The sequence below is a fragment of the Syngnathus leptorhynchus genome, chromosome 22 (genome assembly GCF_054491065.1).
Source record: "Syngnathus leptorhynchus isolate UIUO chromosome 22, UIUO_Slep, whole genome shotgun sequence".
Taxonomy (NCBI): Eukaryota; Metazoa; Chordata; class Actinopteri; order Syngnathiformes; family Syngnathidae; genus Syngnathus; species Syngnathus leptorhynchus.
Genome location: NC_141216.1, coordinates 2,778,300 through 2,800,765, shown reverse-complemented (window position 1 = coordinate 2,800,765; position 22,466 = coordinate 2,778,300). Strand labels below are relative to the sequence as shown.

The 22,466-nt window shown below is 49.2% G+C and overlaps 1 protein-coding gene across 4 annotated transcripts; it reads left to right on the top strand.

Annotated features, from left to right (window-relative positions):
• Positions 1–1,139: 1,139 nt before the first annotated feature.
• Positions 1,140–21,345, top strand: mpripa (myosin phosphatase Rho interacting protein a). Of its 4 annotated transcripts, none has more exons than XM_085904086.1 (25): positions 1,140–1,282; positions 2,730–2,807; positions 4,013–4,078; positions 8,118–8,269; positions 8,457–8,541; positions 8,766–8,807; positions 9,158–9,386; positions 9,450–9,954; positions 10,467–10,596; positions 10,667–10,780; positions 11,539–11,595; positions 11,669–11,737; positions 11,804–11,893; positions 12,398–12,507; positions 13,374–14,046; positions 14,121–14,237; positions 14,850–18,332; positions 18,548–18,695; positions 18,851–18,956; positions 19,070–19,229; positions 19,304–19,411; positions 19,473–19,559; positions 19,663–19,825; positions 19,914–19,999; positions 20,692–21,345. In XM_085904086.1, exons 1-25 carry the CDS (start codon positions 1,163–1,165, stop codon positions 20,761–20,763), a joined length of 7,050 nt encoding a protein of 2,349 aa, XP_085760212.1. In that variant the 5' UTR covers positions 1,140–1,162; the 3' UTR covers positions 20,764–21,345. The 4 variants fall into 4 exon arrangements, with proteins under 4 accessions (XP_085760212.1, XP_085760211.1, XP_085760213.1 ...); XM_085904085.1 differs by having other exon boundaries at positions 8,763–8,807; XM_085904088.1 differs by lacking the exon at positions 1,140–1,282 and adding an exon at positions 1,295–2,572 and having other exon boundaries at positions 8,763–8,807.
• The last annotated feature ends 1,121 nt before the right edge of the window (positions 21,346–22,466 follow it).

The window sequence follows — 22,466 nt, the reverse complement described above, 5'->3', positions numbered from 1 at the left end:
AAATTATCAGCTGAAGAAATAACCTTGACTGATAACGAGAGTAAGCTGAATAAACGGAGGAGAAAGAATGAAAAACATTGTCTCAGGTTGATGTGGAAATTACTTTTTTTGTAATCACATATTCTTTAAAACGGTGTTCCTAAGTCTTTTTGTGCCACAAACTGGTTATATTTGTTATATTTTAGCATCTTCATTTCCTTCACCTTGACCAGGTTACTGGTTTCATCTGTGGGTATGGTGTTCTTTCGGTTAAGTTGTACAGGATGAAAACGTTTTCAAATGATTTATCATGGTTGCATTTTTTTTTTTAACACATAAACCTGCCATTTCATTTGTATCTTCATTTCAGAGTCTGTATTTTGTTACTTGAGTTGATACAGATGACCACTTTTTTTTTAATTATTATAAATAACATCTTTGTCTATATGCATCTGTATCCTTAGGAGTACTACCTCTGTCCGGTACCGAATGTCCCACGGAGCGATTCCGGTCCGCGGCCCGGTGATTGGTGACCAACGTTTAAAGCCCACCTAACAGAGGAAAGGTGGGTCTTCATCGGCGTCCAATTGGTCAATTTACAGAGCGTCCACACGGGCAGGTGCCTGATTGGCCAATGTTGCAGTCAATCACCAACTTAGCCCCTCCTTTCTTTACAGACAGTTGATGTCCGTCCACTAGCAGCATTTAGACGAAAACATTCAACTCAGCTGCGGCAGCGTCCATGGCGTGTTTTTCAACGTGAATTATGTCCGGACAACAAAGTAATCGCGTATGAACGCTCGTTAAATAGCGGTCCAGAGGTGGAGGAGGCGGATTGGACTCTCCCTTCGGTAAGTTGGCGTCGTTCCCCCCGCGATGGAGGCTGCTGACGGGACCCGCCAGGACCACCGCAGTGTCGTCCACCACTCGTCGACGCTTGGTTGAGCAACCCATGTTCGACCCAAACATTGCGCACTCGTGTCTCCATTAGTCGACCTCATCCAGAACTTCTTGGTCGGCTCCAGAGACAGCGAGAAGTTCTAACGGGTGAACGTTAGCCCCCCTGGAGCACGATGACCAGCATAGACGTGACCTAAAGAGCCATTTCGTATCATTTGTTTCCCCCCCCCCAAAAGTCATTTGTTTCTTCTATTTTGACATCCCGTCCTATCCTCGACCCACCATGTCAGTCAAAGAGAACCCCTGTAGGAAATTCCAAGCCAACATTTTTAATAAAAGCAAATGTCAGAATTGTTTTAAGCCTCGAGAATCTCACCTGCTCAACGACGAAAACCTCAACCAGGTGAGTATTTGATCACTGTGCAAAAAAAAAAAGGCAAACAAAGTTAAAGTGCTCTTTACCCCAAGTAGAATTACAGATGCTGAAGTTCTGATTCAACATGAGAATGAATGGCCTTGCGCTTCGGTTTGTTTTTTTGCTTCATGTGTCAACAGAGGCTAGAAGTGCAAAGGTTTGTTTCTCTGAACTCAATTAGTCATCAACCCAGGGATGCTTATTGACCTTAATTTCACGCTGAACTCACAAAGCTTTCCACTCGAAACAATCACCGGCTTCATCGTCTTCTATTTGTCACACTGTCCAAATTCTTGCTCCCCGCAAATCGCATTACTGTATGTTCCATTTGGTTGATTAATTACAAATGGTTATATTCCAACAGTATTTCCCAGCTGGTCAGAGAGTGATGTCTCTGGAAACGTAACGGCGCATTTTCCTTTCAAATATGATGGAAAATAGCTCGTCTTTCCCTGCGGAACACCGGCTGTCAACCTCCAACCCGGCCAGTCGTGTCTTAGTTGGAAAGTTTTCCGACAGCGGTGCGCTTGGAGGCACGCCGGTGTCATTCGGTTCATGTCTCGAGCCCAGCCGGATAACATTTTAGAAATCTATTTTTTTTTGCCATAAGAAACAATTGGAACTGACATTAGGCCGCATTCTAATTGGTAGAACGAGGAGGTCGGGGGCTGTGGCGACACGCGCCGTTTAACCACCGAACCAATGAAGGGGAAAGCTTGACCTGAAATGATCAGAGTGTATTTTTTCAAACGGGGCCTGCTGTCAGGTCACGTGAAGAAAGACCACAGCTCCTTTTGGATTTCGGGCATATTTTTACAGGCTATCAGCGCGATTCCTTCCTGCAGGCGAGCCCGTTATCAGATAGCCTGGCCGCAAAATTCAGATTGGAAAATTGCGGTTCTTTCGTTTTTGTTTACAGAGCGACCGTAGCTGAGCTATGTCCCGCCGTACTTTTTTGCAATCAAAACAAAAGCGGATTTTAAGGTGGATTATACTTGGCTTTGCGTGGGATGAAGTTATGACTGTAATCAAAACCCCCCTGACGGAGGAGCCGGCCGGCCGTAAATGTCAGAGCTTAATTTCTAGCCCACTGTTTTGTGGATTATTCTTTTTATTTATTTCTTTTTACATGTTATCTTCCGAGCGGCAACGTCTGGCAAAATTCCTCGCGATATTTCTCACCATGCACACATCAAGCCAGCCACCCAGCCAGCTGTGGTTAGGCCGGGCTTGTTTGACTCGAAATAACTGCTGACTACTCAAGTGGCAGAAGTTCAAGTATGTGGCACAACTATTTAAGAAAGCACGCCAGGCTAGGCCAGGCCAGCCCGCCTTTGTTGAATTGAAATTGCAAATGTATAACTTTCCCTTTTCCCCCTTCTCAAACATTTGTGTTTCATAGTTGATGTTTATCATCGCATCTTGTCATCAACAGGCGAAGCCGATTTATGGAGGATGGTTGCTGCTCGCGCCAGAGGGAACCAATTTTGACAATCCCTTACACAGATCTCGGGTAAGTGGCTTCAATTCATGATGAAATGGGTTCAAGGAGTCTTGTTTGCTCGCTGGCGTCATGATTTATATTTTATTTCATGAAATGAAATGGCCAATTTATGTTTGAATTCTCTTCGATATTTATTTTCACTTTGCCATCGGCTGTTTTCATTTTGCTATCTTTACTTGCACTCTTTGGGAAAAACTTGACTTTAGCTTCCTGTGGGAGTGTTGTTGTTTTTTTTAGTCCCCCAGAGCGACAAATGGCGGTTCACAAGCAATAATGATCCCAATATTGACATGATTCCGCGAACCCTGCTCCCCTTTGGCACGGTGAAACGCGAGCCTGCCTCCGTCGCGCCGCCTTCTTTATCAACCCCCAGATAAAACCGTGGCGATGCATCCCAAAAGTGGAGCTGGGAGAATGTGGGGGAGGTGATGGAAAAGTCCCAGTTCTCACAGCCGCTCTGATGGATTCCACATGTTTTGTTTTTCAGGGGGGTCGTTCACCCCTGCGTTTGTCAATAACCTGCTGTTTACATTGACGACACTGATTTGGTCGACCTCGTCCGATTGACTGCGCCCCAAAAAATTGTGGGGAAAAAAAAAAAATCAACCTTCAAAACTGATGTGTTCCATGCTAAAATAGAATAGACTTTCCAACATCCCATGGTAAATGTTTACCAAAGGTTGGCTTGTATATTTACTCTTTGCATGTGTGTGCACTAGAGTGCATTGATCATTTTTCTTTTCCCTTCCTTTAAAACTTGGAATGTGATTGCAGGGCGGCATGGTAGCGTAGCGGTTAGCACGTGCCCCGCAGTTAAAGTCTGGGGTTCGAATCCATAGCGCCTGCCAGTGATCACTCCCACAATTCCTGACATTCAGAAAATGTGCAGCAACATTTTTTTTTTTTCTCCTTTTCTGCGCTTCGCATTCCTCCGCCGTGTGAGAAAACCACGTCGTTGGGAGCCAAATGTGGCTCCAAGGGCGGGGAGTGACAAATATCAAATAAAAAAAATGTTGACACTTTGAACAGTTGTGTGCCAGTTGTACTCCGCCGGTTCCAAAACACTCAGAAGCTTTTCCTAGTCTAGCAGTACGGGACAATTCCAAATTCCTTGACTTCGGTTCATAAAATTTGAAACCTCCAGCGCATGAAAAGTTTTCCAACATTGTCTACCTGTCATTGTTTATAATGCACATCTTTGTCTTTGAATGCAGAAATGGCAAAGGAGGTTTTTCATTCTTTACGAGCACGGCTTACTCCGCTACGCTCTGGACGAAATGGTGAGTAAGAGCCTTTTTATCTCCTCTTGTATATTTGTGGAATTTACCACCTTAAGTACTTTTCACTATAACATTGCTTATCTTCCCCCCCCCCCCAAATCTTCTTTCGTAATTTCGTCTCATCAAACGTATCGGTTTCTCCTCGGCCGATTCTTTCTTTATACCTGCCGGTAATGAAAACCCGCACTGTATTAGACAACAGGAGGGAAGTGACCGCCCCCCCAGCCCGAGATATCTCAAAGGAGTTCCTTTGAAACTCATGGTCCAAAGTAGCACGGCCGTGTCTGGAGGAATGAAGTTCCACCACACACGATGTTGATGCGGCGTCATGCTCTCTGTTTGTTTTGTGGCCTGTTCAAATATTGTGCAAGGTCCTCGTGATAGCGTTGGCTTCCCAAAGGAAAAATGCTTGAGATGGTTTTGTGTATTGTAGCAACTCGCCTGTGTTTTTACAAGTCACCTGTTCTGGCTGCAGCGTGTCATGCGATTGAGCCAGAAGCGGCGCTTTTCAAAGCGCCGTATTCTGGTCAAGCATCAGCACATCCTTTATTTCAGCTTTTGTGGCATGTTCTGGCACAAGAGCGTGAAGAAAAAGCTGGCCCGTGTGTCCTCTGTTCATTGTTGGCCCGATGTCAATCATCCTCTTTTCATCTCCTTACTGAATGTCGTCGGGTCTTGGAAAATGTCATTTTGTTGTTCCAGCACGTACGTACTATGGCGAAAACATAGATTCACTTCCAGTGAATAACCGAGGACTATTCAAGTCTCCTGTACTCGACTCTAAAAGCCGGTTTCCCGGGGCAACCGGCGCAGTTATTTCAGAGGGGGGGGACTCTGTTGCCAAGGGCAACATGTTCTGTCATTTATTGCTGCAACTAATGCCCAAGACATGTACTGTAGAACAATGGACAGAGTTAGCTTCTCTTCTTCTCCTCTTTGCAAAACTGAGCAAGTCACTCGGGTGAGCTCGATCAGAACAAGTGCGTCGGCCGACTTCAAATATCTATCAAAAATGGAGAAGTGGCTTTTTTTTTTTTTTTTTTTTGCTGACTTGCAAGTGTTCTTGTGGCGTGGTCAAGGGCGCTTGACCGCGTCAGGAACATGTGCTGCCCGGCGGAAACTTCAGCGTCGTTACCATATTTGAAGTCTTAAACCGTTGGAGCCCGTCCGTCCAGCTACATGAAAAGCCGACGCGCGCATCGGTACATCACGTGGTGCACAGGACTTGTCAGATGGGCGTTAAGAACCCTCCATAGGCATGTGGATGAGTGTTAATGACCAACACCCACGTTCAAATAACCGCTCGACATTGCTGATCTAACCATTAGTAAGTGGCGGCTTACTGCACTTTTGTACAGCGCGTCAAAAATAGTACGTGGGAGGCGGTACTGCGCTCAAACGTTGCACAAGTTTTATTTGGAATAATACCCGCTGAAAAAAAATATCAGTGAGGTCATCGATTAATCAACTTCACATGGATCGTCGGCTATAAAAAATGTTGTTATTATTTTTCTAGCCCAAATATAAAAGTGACTTAAATCAAAACAAACTGTTTAGTGCGTCGACCGCATCCCTCATTATTCTCCACAAGAACATGATGTGCTCATGATGTGTTTTTTTTTTTTTTTAAGTAAGTCTTTTCAATTCATTTCCTGTGTTTACTGGAATTCAAAGATGTCTGGACAGAGAAGCACCCGTTTGTAGGAAAGAAGGCGTGTCGACATCTAAGAAAGACATGATTGTTGTATTCGTCAAAGAAATGTTATCAGTCTGGGAAAGAGCACACCCACTCGGGCTAATTCTGGTAAGACGGCGGGCGGGCGCGAGTGTGAGCAACGGGCCACGTGACAAAAGTTGAGCGGAGCACCTGTTTTAGCTCTCTTTTCCCAGCCAATCTGTCACCATCTCAAATTATTTCTCACAGTCCATGATTGTTCGGAACGCTTGCACGTTAAAAAGTGTGTGTTTGGCCCACACATCCAGTTCTCCGTCATCTTTTTTAATACAACAACCAATTTGGAAATAGTGACGGTGAACCTTCTCTTCATCCTCTGACACTTCCCTCCTCCTCTTCCTCCTCCGCATCCCCCCCCCCGTCCATCTATGACGATGCCGGCCTCCGAACAGGCCGCGCGAAAGCGCCCACGCTGCTCTCGCTATTTGCAGCGAGGACCAAACGCTGCGGCTGCCCACGCTCTCCCAAATACCTGCTGGCAAATGTGTGAAGCGCGTTCGCAGATGGTCCAGTTTGAATCTGTTTGGATCCAGAAGCGACTTTGGACGCGATTCCATCCGTCTGGCACCCGAGGCCATTTCCTCCTTGCGGCTTACACTCGTGTTTACCTCTATTGTCCCCAGTTGCTAGGGAAAGTTTTCTGTTATCGGTAATGAGCAGGATGTCGGAGACCCCGAGCGCTTGCCATATTTGTGAGTCAGGGTGATTCAGTGCCAGCTCATCGTCGTTCCTCCGCACAAAAGGCGAGCGAGCGAGCGGTGACGGCTTTGGAACCTGTTTGAGGGTTCATGTTGTTGCACGTCAAAGCGTTTTGAATTTGTCAATCCCGGCAGACGAGTGACACCTAATACCAGACAGATGTTTACGATGGTCCTACAGGTGTTTGTAAGTGAGCAATATCCCTCTCTGAAGTTCTGATTTGAGAAAGAGCGCTCGTACGGTTCCACTGTAGCTGACAATCCCACATTGTGTGAATTTGCGCCGACGCACAAAGGCCCCATTGTGCTCGGACATGGCCCGGAGAGAGGGGACGGGGTCTGAGATAGGTGACAGAGGTGCGGGTTCAAGGGGGGCCCGGCTCGGGGGCTACAGCGGACCCAAATAGTGTGTGGCCATTGCTGGGAGGGTCCACACGTGTGAGCGGAGTCTCGTGCTGCTTTTCCTCTTTTCTCTGATAGCCATGTCAATTCAGTTTTATTGCTTAAGAACTTGTGGAACTGTTCCCAGAATCACAAATTTCTGTTTTGACTCCCAAGTCCAGGACAAGACTAGCACGAGCAGGGACGTCCTCTCAATATTGTTTACGCGGACAGATGGGCAGCCCACTAAAAGCATTTATTGCCCACCGACCAGTTGGAAGTTCCCTAATCCGCCCCGCCACTTTTCCTTCCCGGCTCCTCCGGGCCAAGTCTGAGAGTGACAGGGCTCTCAGGTCAAGCTGACGCCAGTCTCCCCTTTTTGCCATCTGAAGCAGGCCCACCAGGCCCTCGCCCAGCTGTCCCAGAGTCTGTTTGTCCGTCTGGCTGTCAAGCACAGCTGTCGTGCCGACCTCTCACCCAATGGAGGACCCTTCATTGATTTTAATCCACGGGCAAGTGGCTACCACTGTGGCACACCCGAGTCATGATTTGGTGATGTCGCGAAATGATGAAGTGTCACCGCATCAGCATTTGGAGCCGGTTTCCAATGCAAAAGAGGTCAGCGGTTAAAGTCACGGGGGGGACACGCAACGCAGCAAGTCGACCGCCCTCGGGGTGGGATTACCATCAAGTATTGACTTCTCCATCCACATCAGAGGCCATGCGCCCCATTTAATTGCTCTGGTAACAGTCATGGCACGGTTAATGCCGCACAAATAGGTTTTCCTGAATGTGATTTATTGGCTCAGCGGCCAAGTCGAGCGCCATGCCTTTTAATCTCGTCCCGACGCTGTAATTTATCATTTGTGGCTGGTACTTATAGACACCAAGACACCGCGTGGGTCGCGCGCTGTAATGTTTCCCGTATGTGACGGCGGAACGCAAACGTTGTTCAAAGAATGCTCGTTCCGCTCCGCGTGACTCATTTGACTCTTGTTTCAAAAGCGGACAAGAAAACCCCAAAACGTCACAATGCCTCCTTTTATTGTCATCTTGAATCATATTTGGAGTCGAAGCGCCGACTGTTGACGTCTGCTGTGCAAATTCTGGCACCGTGTTGACGTCTGGGTGGATGATGCGAGAAAATCACGCCGAGCGCGTCTGTTCCGTCAAGTCGCCGCCCTTCTGTCGCATTTGCTGCATGTCCTTCTGTTGTGTCTTGCAGCCCAGCACTCTTCCCCAGGGCACCATCAATATGAACCAGTGCTCCGACGTCATCGACGGAGAGTCCAGGACGGGTCAGAAGAACTCCTTGTGCATCCTAACCCCTGAGAAGGAGCACTTCATTCGAGCCGAGTGTAAAGAAATCATTAACGGGTAAGCGGGCTTCTGAAAGAACTGGGTCAGGTGAGCTCGGAGTTACGGGCCGAGTTTTAAAAGACCAGAACGCGTGATTGACTTTGATATCGGAGCGACTCTGCCCTCTGCTGGCTTCTTTGGACTACTTGTCCTTGGTGACTGCACATTGTTGGTCATCAATCGAAATGTTCTCTCCACTCTACAGATGGCAAGAAGCTCTGACCGTGTACCCCAGAACGAACAAGCAGAATCAGAAGAAGAAGCGCAAGGTGGATCCGCCCACTCAGCAGGTAAGGCATTGCTTGCCACTTCACCCGCAATGTTGTGTGTGTGCCCACAAAGTTCCATTGTTTGGTCCCCCTAATGACGCTGGCATAAATGAGGCCGAGTTGACGGACGTTACATAACTCAGAGTGGCTGAACCTCCATAAAAATTTTGCCAAAAAAACATTGTAGTATAACGGTAACGTTATTAAGGATATGAAATTAAAAAAAAGCTTTGTGTGATCAGCAGGGGGGGCAATGTTTTTCCACCAAGGACATGAATGGACATCCAGTGAGTCAGCTCCAAAAATGCAGAAGTAGATTGTCTGTATAACACTCATTCAAGGTCAAAGGCAATGAACGGGCATTTTTCTTCTAACATGGAGAGGCTTGATTGGAATTGCATGTTGGCGGTGATTGACAAAATTTAGGGGCTGACACAATCAGGTGTTGGAAGAAAAAAAAAAAAAATCAATACACAATTTTCCTGAAGTCAACATTTTATTTCTTTCATCAATCAAGTCACCAAATATTTCTTCTTTTTGTGGACTAAGACGAAATGCATTTTTCACTTCTATTCTCACTTTTCCCCTAGTCTCAATTTGACCTCTCCCCCTCCTTCCATCCCAAACCCCCGTCCAGGAACCGGGTCCGGCCAAGGTGACGGTGACCAGCGGCGGCGGCAGCGGAGGCAGCATCCCGTGCCTGTCCAGCAGCATCGCCAGCGCCGAGCGCGTCCCGATGAGCCGGGCCACTTTGTGGCAGGAGGAGAACCGCTGGAGTCGGGCCACCATCCCCTGTAGCCGCAGCGCCTCCTGTCTTAGCCAGCTGGGCCAGAGCCAGCCCGACTCCACCATCACAACTCAAGATGGTTAGGACAATAATTTGATTAGTAAAAAAAAAATAAAAAATAAACAACTCATATGAATTTCAGATGGCGGAATGATGAGCACCGGACGCAAAGTACGAGTGGAGAGCGGTTACTTTTCCCTGGAAAAAAACAAGTCGGAGCCTTCTCCAAAATACGCGCAGAATTCCCAACCAGCGCAGCAACTCCCCCTGTCTTCGTCCACCTCCTACTGTTCCTTAGGAGCTCCCGGTCCCAGGTACAACTCTGAACCCGAAGGCCAAATTCCCCCCTGTCCCCCTTCCCCAGGAGCCCTGGCGTCCCCTAGCTACTCCACCGTCAGTTCCTCCCAGAGCTCCCTGGACTCGGAACCCAGCGGCGCCACCGCCGCCTGGGAGGGCCGCGGCGGAGGGAGCGACGTTTGCGCCAATAGCAGAGGGGGTCGCGCGGGCAGGCAGTACGCGGCGCTTTCGGACGTGCCGCGAGCACGCAGGATGACCTTCCGTACGGAAAAGAAGCAACAAGAGCTAAGAGCACGCACGCGGAGTCCCGGACGAGAAGAGGTGGCCCGGCTGTTTGGGGAGGAGCGCAGGTGAGAACAAACGGATCCCAGTCTCGCATGGCATCTCCTTAAACAAGACGTGGATTGGATTTCGGGGTGCATGTGTTACCTTTCTCTTTTCCACTTTACGCTAGCTCCTTTTGTCGTTTTGATCTTTTCCAGGGGCTTCTGAACAGCAACCCCTCCGAATCTATCCCAATGCTGTTCCCTGCCGGTCACCGTCGATTCCTGCTTTCTCTCATTTCATCTCTTCTTCTCCTGGGAGCGCACACACGCTATCGTTTACGCACACGCACACACACACACGCTCACGTTATTCACGTTTGCTGGTACAGTACATTGGTTTCCTCTCTTTTTCCGACGCCACCTTAACCGATATTTGTCATCGCTGCTTCTCCTGCAAAGCGGCCATCTTCCAAATCTCTTTTAATTCAACTGCTGTATATATAATTTCACAATTTACTCTCTGAAGTTCATCTCTTGGGGAGAACTTTTTTTTTTTTTTTAAATTGATCAGCAATATGATCTTCTGTCGTTCACAGACGTTCGCAAGTCATCGACCGATTCAAGGAGGAGCGGATGGACACGAGCGGCTCCAGCGAACTGTCATCAGACGTCACCCGTGTGCAGCGACAAGGCCGTAGCGAGAGACGTTACCTGGCCTTCAAACCTGTATGTGGAGCTCTGAAGTCTGTTTGACTTACTTCGATTCCTGAAAGCCTGTTCTCTGGCGTTGTCGTAGGACACGTCGTCATCGGAAGCCGGGAATGAGCGCTCGGTCCCGGACGTGTCCACTTTTGCAAACTTAAGAAGAGCCAAATCGCTTGACCGCAGAGTCACCGAGTCCTCCATGACTGTGAGTTCCTCCAACCGTGTAAATAAAGAAAATTGTACATGACTCGCGCCAGCCAGACAGCCAAACAGAGAAAAATGATCCGCTTGTGCCACCGTGTCAGACGGGCTTAAAAGAATACATTGTACATGACCTATTTAGTTGAATCCCCGGGAATGTGCCAAGGGTGATTGGAAGACGTGTGTAAAAGTATCCTTCGTTCCTTCACGCGGGATTAAAGTGCTGGCCGGCAAGCTGCTTAAGGCCGCAAAGGTGTCCTCCCTCACGACGTCAGTCGCTGACCCCAGACCTGCTACTCGCGGTAATCGCCACGGTGGCTCCCTGCGATTTAGCCGCAGCTGCCAGCGACCCCGCCCACCCGGGTGCTCGCTCCCACACTCGCCGCTAGCTACCGCCGTTTTATAAATAGCCGACGCGGTGGCAGTTACAGTCGAGCGTGCTGAGAGTCGCGTCCCCCCCTTCCTTCTCTCGGGGTAGAGCGACGGCAGAGTGGATTGTCAACACATGAAGTGAAGGCAGATAGGCGTCGCAATGACTCTCTGCCAGACGGTGACTCCGCCGCGCCTGATGAAGCTAAACAAAAACAAGGTAGAGTGCGCGCGGGCCCCGTTGGGACGTTTGCTTTTGACCTCGCTGTCGTCACCTTTTGCCACTTGCGCTGACTCGCCGGAGGCTGAAAATCACAAAGCGGTTCATCTTAAAGTCAATTCCAACAACTCGTGGCCAATGCTAATTGAACTCCTTCTTTGTCTTCACTACAGCCCGATCTGTTGAACTTCAAAAAGGGATGGATGACCAAGCTCTATGAAGATGGAATGGTAATCATCTTTATGGCATCTGCTACATTGTACACTGCCCGAGTCGATAACTCCCCCCCCCTCCCCTCCCCAGTGGAAGAAACATTGGTTTGTCCTCACCGATCAGAGTCTGCGCTACTACAAGGACTCCATAGCCGAAGAGGTGAAGAAGTGTGTCCGAGAGACAATTCTTGTTCTACGTGTCGACAATCTGCTCCGCTCTTCCCAGGCTTCCGAAGTGGACGGCGAGATTGATCTTTCCACATGTTACGACGTCAAGGAGTTCCCAGTCCAGAGGAATTATGGCTTCCAAATCCTGGTGAGTGAGCGTCATCAATCATGTCGCGTCATTTATCACCAGTCGGGATTGAAAAGTCAACTCGTTTAGCCGGTCTGCCCGTCGCCAGTCTATAAACGGCGTTTAGACGCCATGCGGTGCAACTTAAGGTATCGGGTTTTGCTGTTTCTCTTTTTGAAGTGATTCTTTGTCCGTCACTTGACTTGTCATCTCACCGTGACATCAGCGTCTAAATCTGACGCATGGGTTGCCGGCCTCGCTTGCATAATCGCTTTGTAAACATTTGAAATGTGTATGTCACGAGAGCAGTTTCAGTTTTTGTTTACATTTGCTCAAATGAGCTTCCGCGGCTATTTTTTGGCGGATGTCAGAAATAGAGTCGCCGAGGGGATCGTCGTGTCTTTGGCGGAGTTGATGTCAAGAAATTAATAACTCCAGTATTTATATCCGCAATTTGCTCTCACGACAGAGAGGCTCCTGTAAATGCAGTCGCTCCTTTCTAATCCTTGCTCATTGTGTTGTCAGTGTGCAGAAGGCGCGTGCACCCTGTCGGCCATGACCTCCGGAATCCGCCGCAACTGGATCCAGGCCATCATGAAGAACGCTCGACCCACCGTCGCCCCCGACGTCACTCGGTAATACCCGGAGAGACTCAACGCAGATGCCAACGCCGCTTTTCTCACCTACTTGAACTTACTCCCCCCCCTACCCCACCCTCTGTTTCCTCCTCTTCCTCCTCCCAAACCGCTGTTTACAACCTGCTTCCAGGAAAAACATCTCACTGAAACTATCGGTTCTGAAGCCCAGGTTGGAAAGCTTGTGCGTTGAATGTCACCTAACCCCTCCCAACTTGCCTTCTTCCTCTAAAAAGTGATGTCATTGTCCTGCCCGATGTCATGTGACGTTGAGTCGTGTCTCCTTGTCAGTCGGCTCGCTCGACAACCTCGGATAACCCCCACCCCCCCGCTCGATCGGCGGCGCCCGACTTGTCGTAATGAAGATGCAAACCTTCCGTGTGTGTGTCGTCATGTCGGGCATGCCAGTATTAGCTCGGGTGAAATGTCGAGATACATTCTCTGACGGTCATAAAGAAAATCACAAGCTACTAGTGTGTCTGGTAGGCTGCATAGACGCACGCAGTTAGCGCCTCCTCACCAGCGAGCGACCCGTCCCGACGGAATCCATTGTGTCACTTTTTTAACAAGCCGCCCTGCCGGTCAATTCCAAACACGGCAATCCATCCAGTTTAGCTCAAATACATCCTTCACGCTGAGCTGTCGTATAAATGGCATTAAGAGAAGGCGTCTGCCATCGGGCTTATTTTAGCTTGTGTGTGTAAACGCTAAAGCTGCTTTCAGACCGGCACGTCGTGCGCTTGGATTTTCATGTGTCTAACTGTGTGTCTGTTTTTTTTTCAATGTGGCTCCACTGAATGTTCCCAAAGATTTCTAAATACATGGGAAAGACCTGATTTTTTGTTTTGTTTTTCCTCCCCATTCAGATCCGTCTCCGAGGAGAAAATACAAACACAGGTGCTGCTGGAGCCGTGTCAACAGGTCAAGCCCGAACCGAGCCCCTGTCCCGGCGGGCCCCCCGATCCCGACGGCCCCGGGCAGCCCACGGACAACGAGGCCTCCACGCCTCCCTCGGAAGCGCGCAAAAGCAGAGTTCGCGAGCGCAGACGGGAAGGCCGCTCCAAGACGTTCGACTGGTCCGAATTCAAAACCGAAAAGAAAGATAAGCCGGCCAACGAGCGAGCGGACACCGTCGACCACGGCTCGTCACTTTCCGCCAGCGCATCCCGCTGCTCCGTTTCCTCCTCCCCAGCGTCTACCTCGGCCCTGCAAACCCGCCGCGTATCGGACTCCACGACAGAAGATAACAACGCTAGCCACTTGCCGAATCCCGTTCTGGTCACTTCCACCTTGAATACCGTCTCTCCCGCGCAACCGTCCTTACCCGATCGTCAAGAGCAAGGGCGGATGGAGGTGGACCGCAACCAAGATGGGTCGAGCCCAACGTCGGGCGTGAAGGAGGAGATCGAGCAGCGGTGGCACCAGGTGGAGACCACGCCGCTAAGAGAGGAGAAGCAAGTGCCCATCAGCTCCACGACACACAATTCCGACGCTGACAGACTGCCCGCGCACGAGCTGGCTGCACTGCTCGACAAAGAGGTCGGACTTTCGGAAAAAAAAAAAAAAAAGTCATCAAAGTCTGTGTTTGAATTTGACTCCGTCTCTCTTTTCAGTTGGGGCAGAAGCAAAAAGAGTTGGACCAACTTCAGAGACAAAACAATTTGTTAAAGGAGCAGCTGGAAAACGCGCTGGGAAGAGAGCAAAGTGCTCGAGACGGCTACGTCCTGCAGGTAAGGAAAAATGGCTGAAAATATTGACAGTATTGCATCAATGTAACCTGGATGGAATTCAACTAACTGGGTGCGGGTTCTAATCTGAATCTGAAATGCATGATTGTCATCTTTAGCATGTGATTTATCTATCCATGCTTTGTTACGGAGTTTCACATCTCCTGGGAACGTAACTAACTGGAATTTGACGAGAGGGCCTTGCGCTGTGCTTTTTCTTTGTTTCATCTGTGCCTTGTGTGTGTCATTTCTTGGCCTGGTTTGGGTTTTTTTTTTCCCTAAGAAATGAAATTAACCGTGGATGGATGGGTCTATTTTGCATGGACTTTGAGAATTTTTGAGCTGATGGCTCTTTTCGAATTAATTGCGTATTGACCATGCATGCTAAACAGTTTTGTTTTCCCCATCACATCAGAAAAGAGTGTCACATTTGTTGACAGTTTTGGGTCACTACATTCATCCAATTTCTCAATTGTTTTTTGTCACGTCACCCCTGAAAAAGCACAGCAATGGAGGGAGAGAAAAAAATTGGTACTCGAGATGTGGTTCTCCGTATCAGACAGGGAACGCGAGGCGACGCAACTAATCGAGCTTGTTTGATCGATCTCTTTAAAGAGCGCCACACCCCCCACCTTCTCGCCATGGCAACACTTGCACAAGCTCAACCAAGACTTGCAGGGCGAGTTAGAGTCCCAAAAGCGCAAGCAAGACCTCGCTCACCAGCAGATCAAAACACTCAAACGGAGCTACACCCAAGCCCAGAGCGCCGCCGACCGCCACGAGGCGGATATTCAAGCCCTGCAGTCCAAGCTGGCGTTCGCCTTGGCCGAAATCTCGGCCGGCGAACAAGCCGTGGCTCGTATGCGCAACGAGCTCAAGCTGGAGCAAGAGCGATCCAAGGAGCAAGAAGAGGAATACGGACGCAGCGAAGCCACCTTGCGAGCCCAGCTCAAGGACAGCGAAAGCAGACTCCGTGAAGTGGAGGCCAGCCTTTTAGAGAGGAACCAGGCCCTCCGGCAACTGGAGCACCAGCAGGCCCTGCAGCGGGACCACGTGAGAGAAATCCAGAGGTTACAGGAAAAACTGCAAGAGGTGATCGCCCGACTGGCCGCCACAGAAGAAGGGCAGGCGTTGAAGGACGAGCGTCTGAGAAAGGAGCAGCTTGGCCTTCAAGAAAGCCACGAGAGGGAAAGGCAGAATCTGTGCAGGAGGTTAGCCGAAGCCGAGAGCGCGCGGAAGGAAATGGAGGTCAGACTAGCCGAGGCCCAACAGCAGGTGGAGGCCCTGTTAAGGGGCCGGCGGGGCTCGGCGGCAATAGAGCGCAGTGAGGAACTGCTCAAATTGCAGGAAGAGCTCACCCAAAAGAGCAATACGTCGGAGGCCCTGAGAGAGAGCGTCCGTCGACTGGAAGAAGAGAGAGCTCTGCTCACGCGTCGTTGTCAGGAGCTCCTCAACCAGATTGCAGAGGCGGACCGGGAGGTCAACAAACTCCGCGAGCGCCTCCGAGGCGAAGAGGCGGATTATTGCTCTCTGGAAAACTCGTACGAGAGGGCCACCCGGGAGTTTCAGAGGATCAGCCAATTCCTCCGGGAAAAGGAGGAGGAGATCCGTCAGACTAAGGAAACGTACGAACGGCTGATGAAGCGCAAAGAGGAGGACTTGAAAGAGGCTCTGGTTAAAATGACTGCGCTGGGCAACAGCTTGGAGGAAACGGAGCAGAAGCTCCAAGCTAAGGAAGATCTTCTCTGTCAAATGACTCAACGGGTCGAGCCCGGCGGCGCCGAGCAAAATCTAAAAGCCAAGCTGGCGCTCGCGGAGAATCGCGTCGCCGAGCTGGAGCGGCACCTCGACGCGCTGCAGCTCGGCTACGCCGATCTCCAACTGAGGAGGAAACACGTCCGAGAACAGAGCCCGCGGGAAAGTTTGGTTCCAGATGAGGAGAGCCCGCCGTCGAAAACCGAGGACGCCGCCGCGGACGAAGAGTCCCGAGCCAAGAAACCGAGAATCCGTTTTTCCAATATTCAGTGCCAAAAATATAACAACCTGGACGATTGCCATAACGATGATGTTAATCAGACAGACTTTGATTCCACTCAAGCACTTAGCTCACCCGATACCGCCTTCCCGCATCCCAGTGACTCCGAGAAGTTTATCTCCATCGTCCGTGCCCTCGAGACTAAACTGCTCGCCACGGAGGAAAAGCTTAAAAATCTCACTCGAAATCTCCAGGAGCGTCGCTCCACACACGCCGAAGATCAGAAGACGGTCCAAAAGGAGCCTTTAGGTTGCGACGACGGGCCTCAGATAACGGATCCTTACGCCAAGGCCCTCCTTTGCGTGGAAACGAGTCGGCAGAAAGTCAAGGCCTTTTTGTCGGGCTCTCACGATAACTCCGAGTCACAGCTTCACTCCTTGTCACAAGTGGAGAAGGAACTTTTCAGCGCATCGGCGTACATCCGCCACGGCCAGAAGACCTTGGAGGAAGTGTCGCCGTACGGCCCTCAAACGCAGACCGCGGAAGCTTTGGATCAAGAAGCAATTCATCTCTTTGCCAAAACGCTGACTTTCGAAGCGCTCGTTTTGAACAAAATGGCCTCCCTTCTACAGACGTCCGAGTCGGACCTTCTCCAAACGCTGAGCGCCGTTTGGGAAGACTCTGAGGACATTCAAAACGCCGATTGTTTAGCAATCGTTTACGCCGACGTCTTGAGCAGAAAGTTGACGTTAGAGGCCGAATTGAGGAAAGAGCCGGAAAGGGAGGCGACACCCCGGGACGGCGCCAAATCGCAAGACGTTACGGCTGAGCCGGACGTTAACGCCGCGGCCGTCTTTAATAGCTTCATCAAAGCAGAAGTGTCCTACTCCTTTCAAAACCTGAAGCTCGGCTACGAAGAGAAAGTCCGGCTACTTCAAGGTCAGCTGGCCGAAGCCCACCGCAAACTCCGTGAAAGGGAAACGGCCTTGAAAGCCATCATTGACGCGTCCAAGAGGTCCGATTTAAAAAGCGTGATCAAAGAAGTCAAGAGCAACTTTGGCTCGGGCAAACAAAAGTTAGCCGACATCTGCCCGCCCGAACTGGCGCCGTACGCCGAGCAGATCCAATCGCAGGAAGCCCGGGACCTGGCCGAAAAAATCGTCGAGCGCCATCTGGACGCCGTCGACTCGGCCGAGTCTCTTCAAAGCGCCCATCGCGGCTTGGCCGCCGAGCTTCGACAACAAGCGGCAAAGCTCCACGAGTACGCTCAAGAAATACAAAAGACCGGGAAGCACCCCGAGCTGGCCAAAATGCTCTCTGCGCTTTTCAGCCCCGGGACGTCCCACCTTTTCACGAGCACGTCTCTTTGCATGCGCGAAGCTCTCATCCAGGCTCAGGTGGCCTACGTGGCGTGCAGGTTGCGATGGGCTCACCGACGAAACGTGGCCCGCTGCGAGCGGACGCAGCAGAGCATGGACGCTCTGGTGCAGCAGCACGCCCGCAGCGTCAGAGTCATTCAAGAGAAATACCAAACGTCTCTCCAGCGGGAGCGCCACCGTTTGGAGCAGGCCCTGGAGCAGCTCCAGAAGGAGAACGCCACCCTGAAGGAGGAAGTGGGTCAGCGTTCCACGCAACTGTTAAAACAGCAAGAGCAGCTGGCCAAGCTGGGGGAACATTTTCAGATCCAAGTGGAAGAGCTGGAGAAGAAGCACCGGGAAGAGCTACGCCGAGCCGAGAAAGACCACGCCGCGAAGGAGTTGGCTCTCTCGGAGACGGCTGCGGACAGCCGGCAAAAGCTGAAGGACCTTCTGGCTGACATGGAGGCCATGAAGGAGCGGCACCAGAGTCAGGTCAAAACGATCCAGGCCGACTTTGAGCAGAGAATCGCCGGGCTTCGGCGGATCTACGAAGACCAGATTGCCACCTTGCGGTCTCCGACGGAAGAGGAGGAAGAAGGCGGGACGGCCGAGTCCGAGGGGCAGACCGTGGTTCTTCTGAGGGACAGGATCCAGGAACTGGAGACTCAGATGAACACCATGAGGGACGAACTGGAGAGCAAGCACCTGGAAGGAGATGTGGCCAGCCTGAGGGCGAAATACCAGCGAGACCTTGAAAGTCTGAAGGTTTTTGTTGTTCCACTTTTACTCTAGCTATCTCGTGAGTAGAACGTAGCGATGCTTCTGAACGGCGTAGTAGATCCATTTCCGCCTGCTTCAACCTAATTTTAACGCTTGAGGTGTTTTGCTTGCATGACCGCATGGAGCCGACCAATGTGCACGCAATTAGATCAACTTTAGCAACCTTGGGGTAACTCAACTCGCTTGCCTCTGTCCGTCAGGCCACGTGCGAGCGTGGCTTTGCAGCGATGGAGGAAACCCACCACAAGGTGGTTGAAGACCTCCAAAGGCAGCACCAGAGAGAGATTTCCAAACTGATGGAGGAACGAGAGAGGCTTCTGGCTGAGGAGACCGCCGCTACGATTGCTGGTACTTCATCGCCGGCCGAGCGCTATGCTAATTTCTTTAGCGTGTGAATGGCCTTTTTCATTGTAGATTTGCATTCAGCTAACTGACTTTTATCCTCCAAGTGTAATTGTGCGCGATGTCTCCTCCCCCCCCCCCCCCCCCCCCACCCTCGCTAGCTATCGAAGCTATGAAGAATGCACACAAGGAGGAACTGGAGAAGAACCAGCGCTCCCAGCTCAGCGGCCTCAACTCTGATATTGATGAACTTCGATTACAATACGAGTATGTTTTTCTAGAAGTGGAAATAAAATCAAACAACGTAGCTAGACTAATAGCGTAGTCATCTTTGATTTTTTGCCAATTGATCTGAACTTGAGTTCTACACGACTGTCCAGGGAGGAGCTGCAGTCCATCCAGAGGGAGCTGGAGGTTTTGTCCGAGCAGTATTCTCAGAAATGTCTGGAGAACGCCCACTTGGCTCAGGCCCTGGAGGCCGAGCGGCAGGCCCTCAGGCAGTGCCAGCGAGAGAACCAGGAGCTCAACGCTCACAACCAGGTTGGAACTTGTCCGTCCGTGTATGCGTGGGCGCTCAAGGTCTCCTCTCCCTTAACTCCGTGCCGCTCCGGCAGGAATTGAATAATCGTCTGAGCGCCGAGATCACGCGGATGCGCTCGTCTTTCAGCGGCGAGACGGCGCTGTCGCCCAACACGCAAGGCAAAGATGTCTACGAACTGGAGGTGTGTTGAAGCCTCGCGCTCGCCATTAAAAACGCCGTTAATTTTGTCGGCGGTCCCGAAGGTGCTGCTTCGAATCAAGGAGTCCGAGATTCAGTATCTGAAACAGGAAATCCACTCTCTGAAGGATGAGCTGCAGTCGGCGCTCCGGGTCAGTACATGGTCATGGTTCGATGGAGTTTAATTTTTATTTTATTTTTTGGGGGGTTATGTAAATTACACAAGATGATGTCATTCATGCGTTCTGGCAACAGGACAAGAAGTACGCCACGGACAAATATAAAGACATCTATACGGAACTGAGCATCGTCAAAGCAAAGGCCGACTGCGATATCGGAAAACTGAAGGAGAAGCTGCTTATTGCCACCGAAGCGTTCGGCGAGAGGAGCGTCGACGGGACCGTTACTTCGGGATACGGTGACTCATCGCTAAGTGCAACGAGAACAATCTTTGATTGCGACCGTTCAACCTAAAGTGTCATGTCGTGCGCCGCTTGCTTTTGCAGACATCATGAAATCCAAAAGTAACCCTGACTTCACGAAAAAAGAACAAACCACAACCTCCAAGCCATCCAGGGGTGTCAGGTCAAAGGCAAGTGTCACCTTATTTAAAACAAAAAATGTTTTGTCTGTGCGGTGAAGTCTTGTCAAATGGTGCGTGGCTTGTCATGCGTGTGTTTTGTCCACCAGTCTGTCACTGGACAGGTGTCGTGGGATAGCTGACACTCCTCATGTGGGTCTTAAGCCCTCCCCCCCCAAAACCCGCCCGAGAGACACCGTATGTATATATCACCAAATAAGCATGTGGAACAAAAGCATCCTTTGCATGACATGACCTCACCTCACCTCACCTCCTTTCTGCTTATATGACGCACGGAGAACTAATTGCAGACATATGAAAAGCGTTGCCTTGACTTTTGGGTTCAATTCATTCCAAACCAAGGTAAAGGTTGAAAAGCTACATGGTATTTATAAAAAAAAAGCAAAAAAAAAAGCAATGCATAACATTGCACAATGGCCTTTTTCCTGATTTCTCTTTTCGACTGCCCCCTGGTGGCCAAGAGATGCAGATTAGAAGAAGCAACAGTAACCATTGAAATATCATGCACAAACCTTTTTTTGAATTATTTGTCAAACCACGAATAAATGTTTGTAAAATGCTGTGCTGTGGATGTCCGCCCCATTTCCCGTCCTCCGTGCTCATCCTTTTTGCCATGGTCTTTCCGCCGCTCGCTCGCTGTTGTGTCCTCAGAAATTCTCATGGTCCTGTGTTGTCTTTGGCAGAGCCTGAAAGAGGGACTGAGCGTGCAAGAGCGCATGAAGCTGTTTGAGGCAAAAGATTCCAAAAATATCTGAATACCACAACCCCGAAGCTTCTCCTCTCTTCACCGCCACTTGTTTTTATAATATCCTTTTTTTTTTTTTTTTTTTTTGCCATGAGCTCGATTTAGGACAGGTGAGAGTGAAAGGTCTGCTTTCAAGACAAAAACCCTCTGATTTCCTAGAAGACAAATTTTTGCATGTCTTACTGGACTGAACAAACAAGTCTCATAGTAAAAAAAAAAAAAAAAAGTAAATTGTCATTTAAGTTGGGGAAACCCAAAATAAGCTGTGAGGGATACATGGCAGCATTTTTAACCCCCTTCCCATATGCCAAAATAAATTACACTCTGAAATAATATATACAGTATATATTTCCTGACATTAATAATTTGTCTGCTGTAATTTATTCTTATTGTTACAATTTCTATATCGGAATGATTTTAATGTGTTTGGTGTACTTAACTACTTGAGATTCAGTATGTAAGCGTGTGGTTTGTTCTGTTGACTGAGGCATCTGCTGTAATATCAATTTGAGTTTGTGGAATTTTTGTGATGCTTGTATAAGGTTTTTGTATATATTTTTTTTTAATCCAATAAATTGTCTCTGTGATGGGGTAGGGAAAGGTTGAACGTGGCGATTGGCTGACGCTTCAATCTGGAAGTCGTCTGTATTTCAGTTTGTGTGACAAATACATGTTTGGCATGATTATATTGAGCACGCGGCCTCAACTTCCTATTTTGACACTTCAGTGCGTAACTCTCGTTACATAAGCTCTGCTTTGCAAGTCCTACTGTTTCACTGTTACTGTGAGCTGCAATTCCCAGAAGCACTTGGCCCGACCCCTGACCTCTCCTTTGCATTCTAATTGTGCCTCAACCAAGTGGAAAAACTCATAATGAATCCCAATACATATTTAAATAAAAAGAAACGTGCAGCTATTGAAACACACTGTATAGTATTGAAAATGCTTTATATATATATATATATATATATATATATATATATATATATATATTATATATATAATATATATTATATTAACGTATATATCGTTATATATATGACGATATATTATATATATATATATATATAAAATAAATGTTTGGAAAATTGCAATATTTTTCTCCTGTGATCTGTCACGTCATTTTTTTCTTCGTTTTGTTTTACGGCGAGGTGGCACCAGCTTCAATGCACATTACTGACACCTACTGGTTGAAGTCATATGAACTCACAAAAGAATGTTCACTCTCGTTCACTGAAAACATGCTGAGCTCTGCGGTCACCCCGCTTTCACTTCGATTCATGTTTTTGTTCCGAGTGGAAACCTCCTTGTGGTGCCAATGGCCGAAAGGTTAAAGCTTTTCCCTTGAGTTTGGGATAGGCGGGTTCGAATCTTATGTGTCACCCTATTTCATTTGATAATGCTGCCAAGTGCAAGTATCGAACCCGAGGCTGCTGGACACCAACCCAAGTCATAAAACCATTCAGCCATTTTGGCGTTGAAAATTTCGGAATTTTCTTTTGTATTCATAGTATGTTTCACGAAATGGATAAATTTACTAAATCACCCAACATATTCCGAACATTTAATGGTCTAGTAGGTAAAGCTTTTGCCTTATGTTCGGGAGGACCGAGTTCGAGTCTCACACTTTTCCGACTTTGGCTTAGTCTGCTTCGTGCGGGGCTCGAACCATGGTCTCCCGAACACCGGGTAAAGTTAAAAACCACTTTGCCA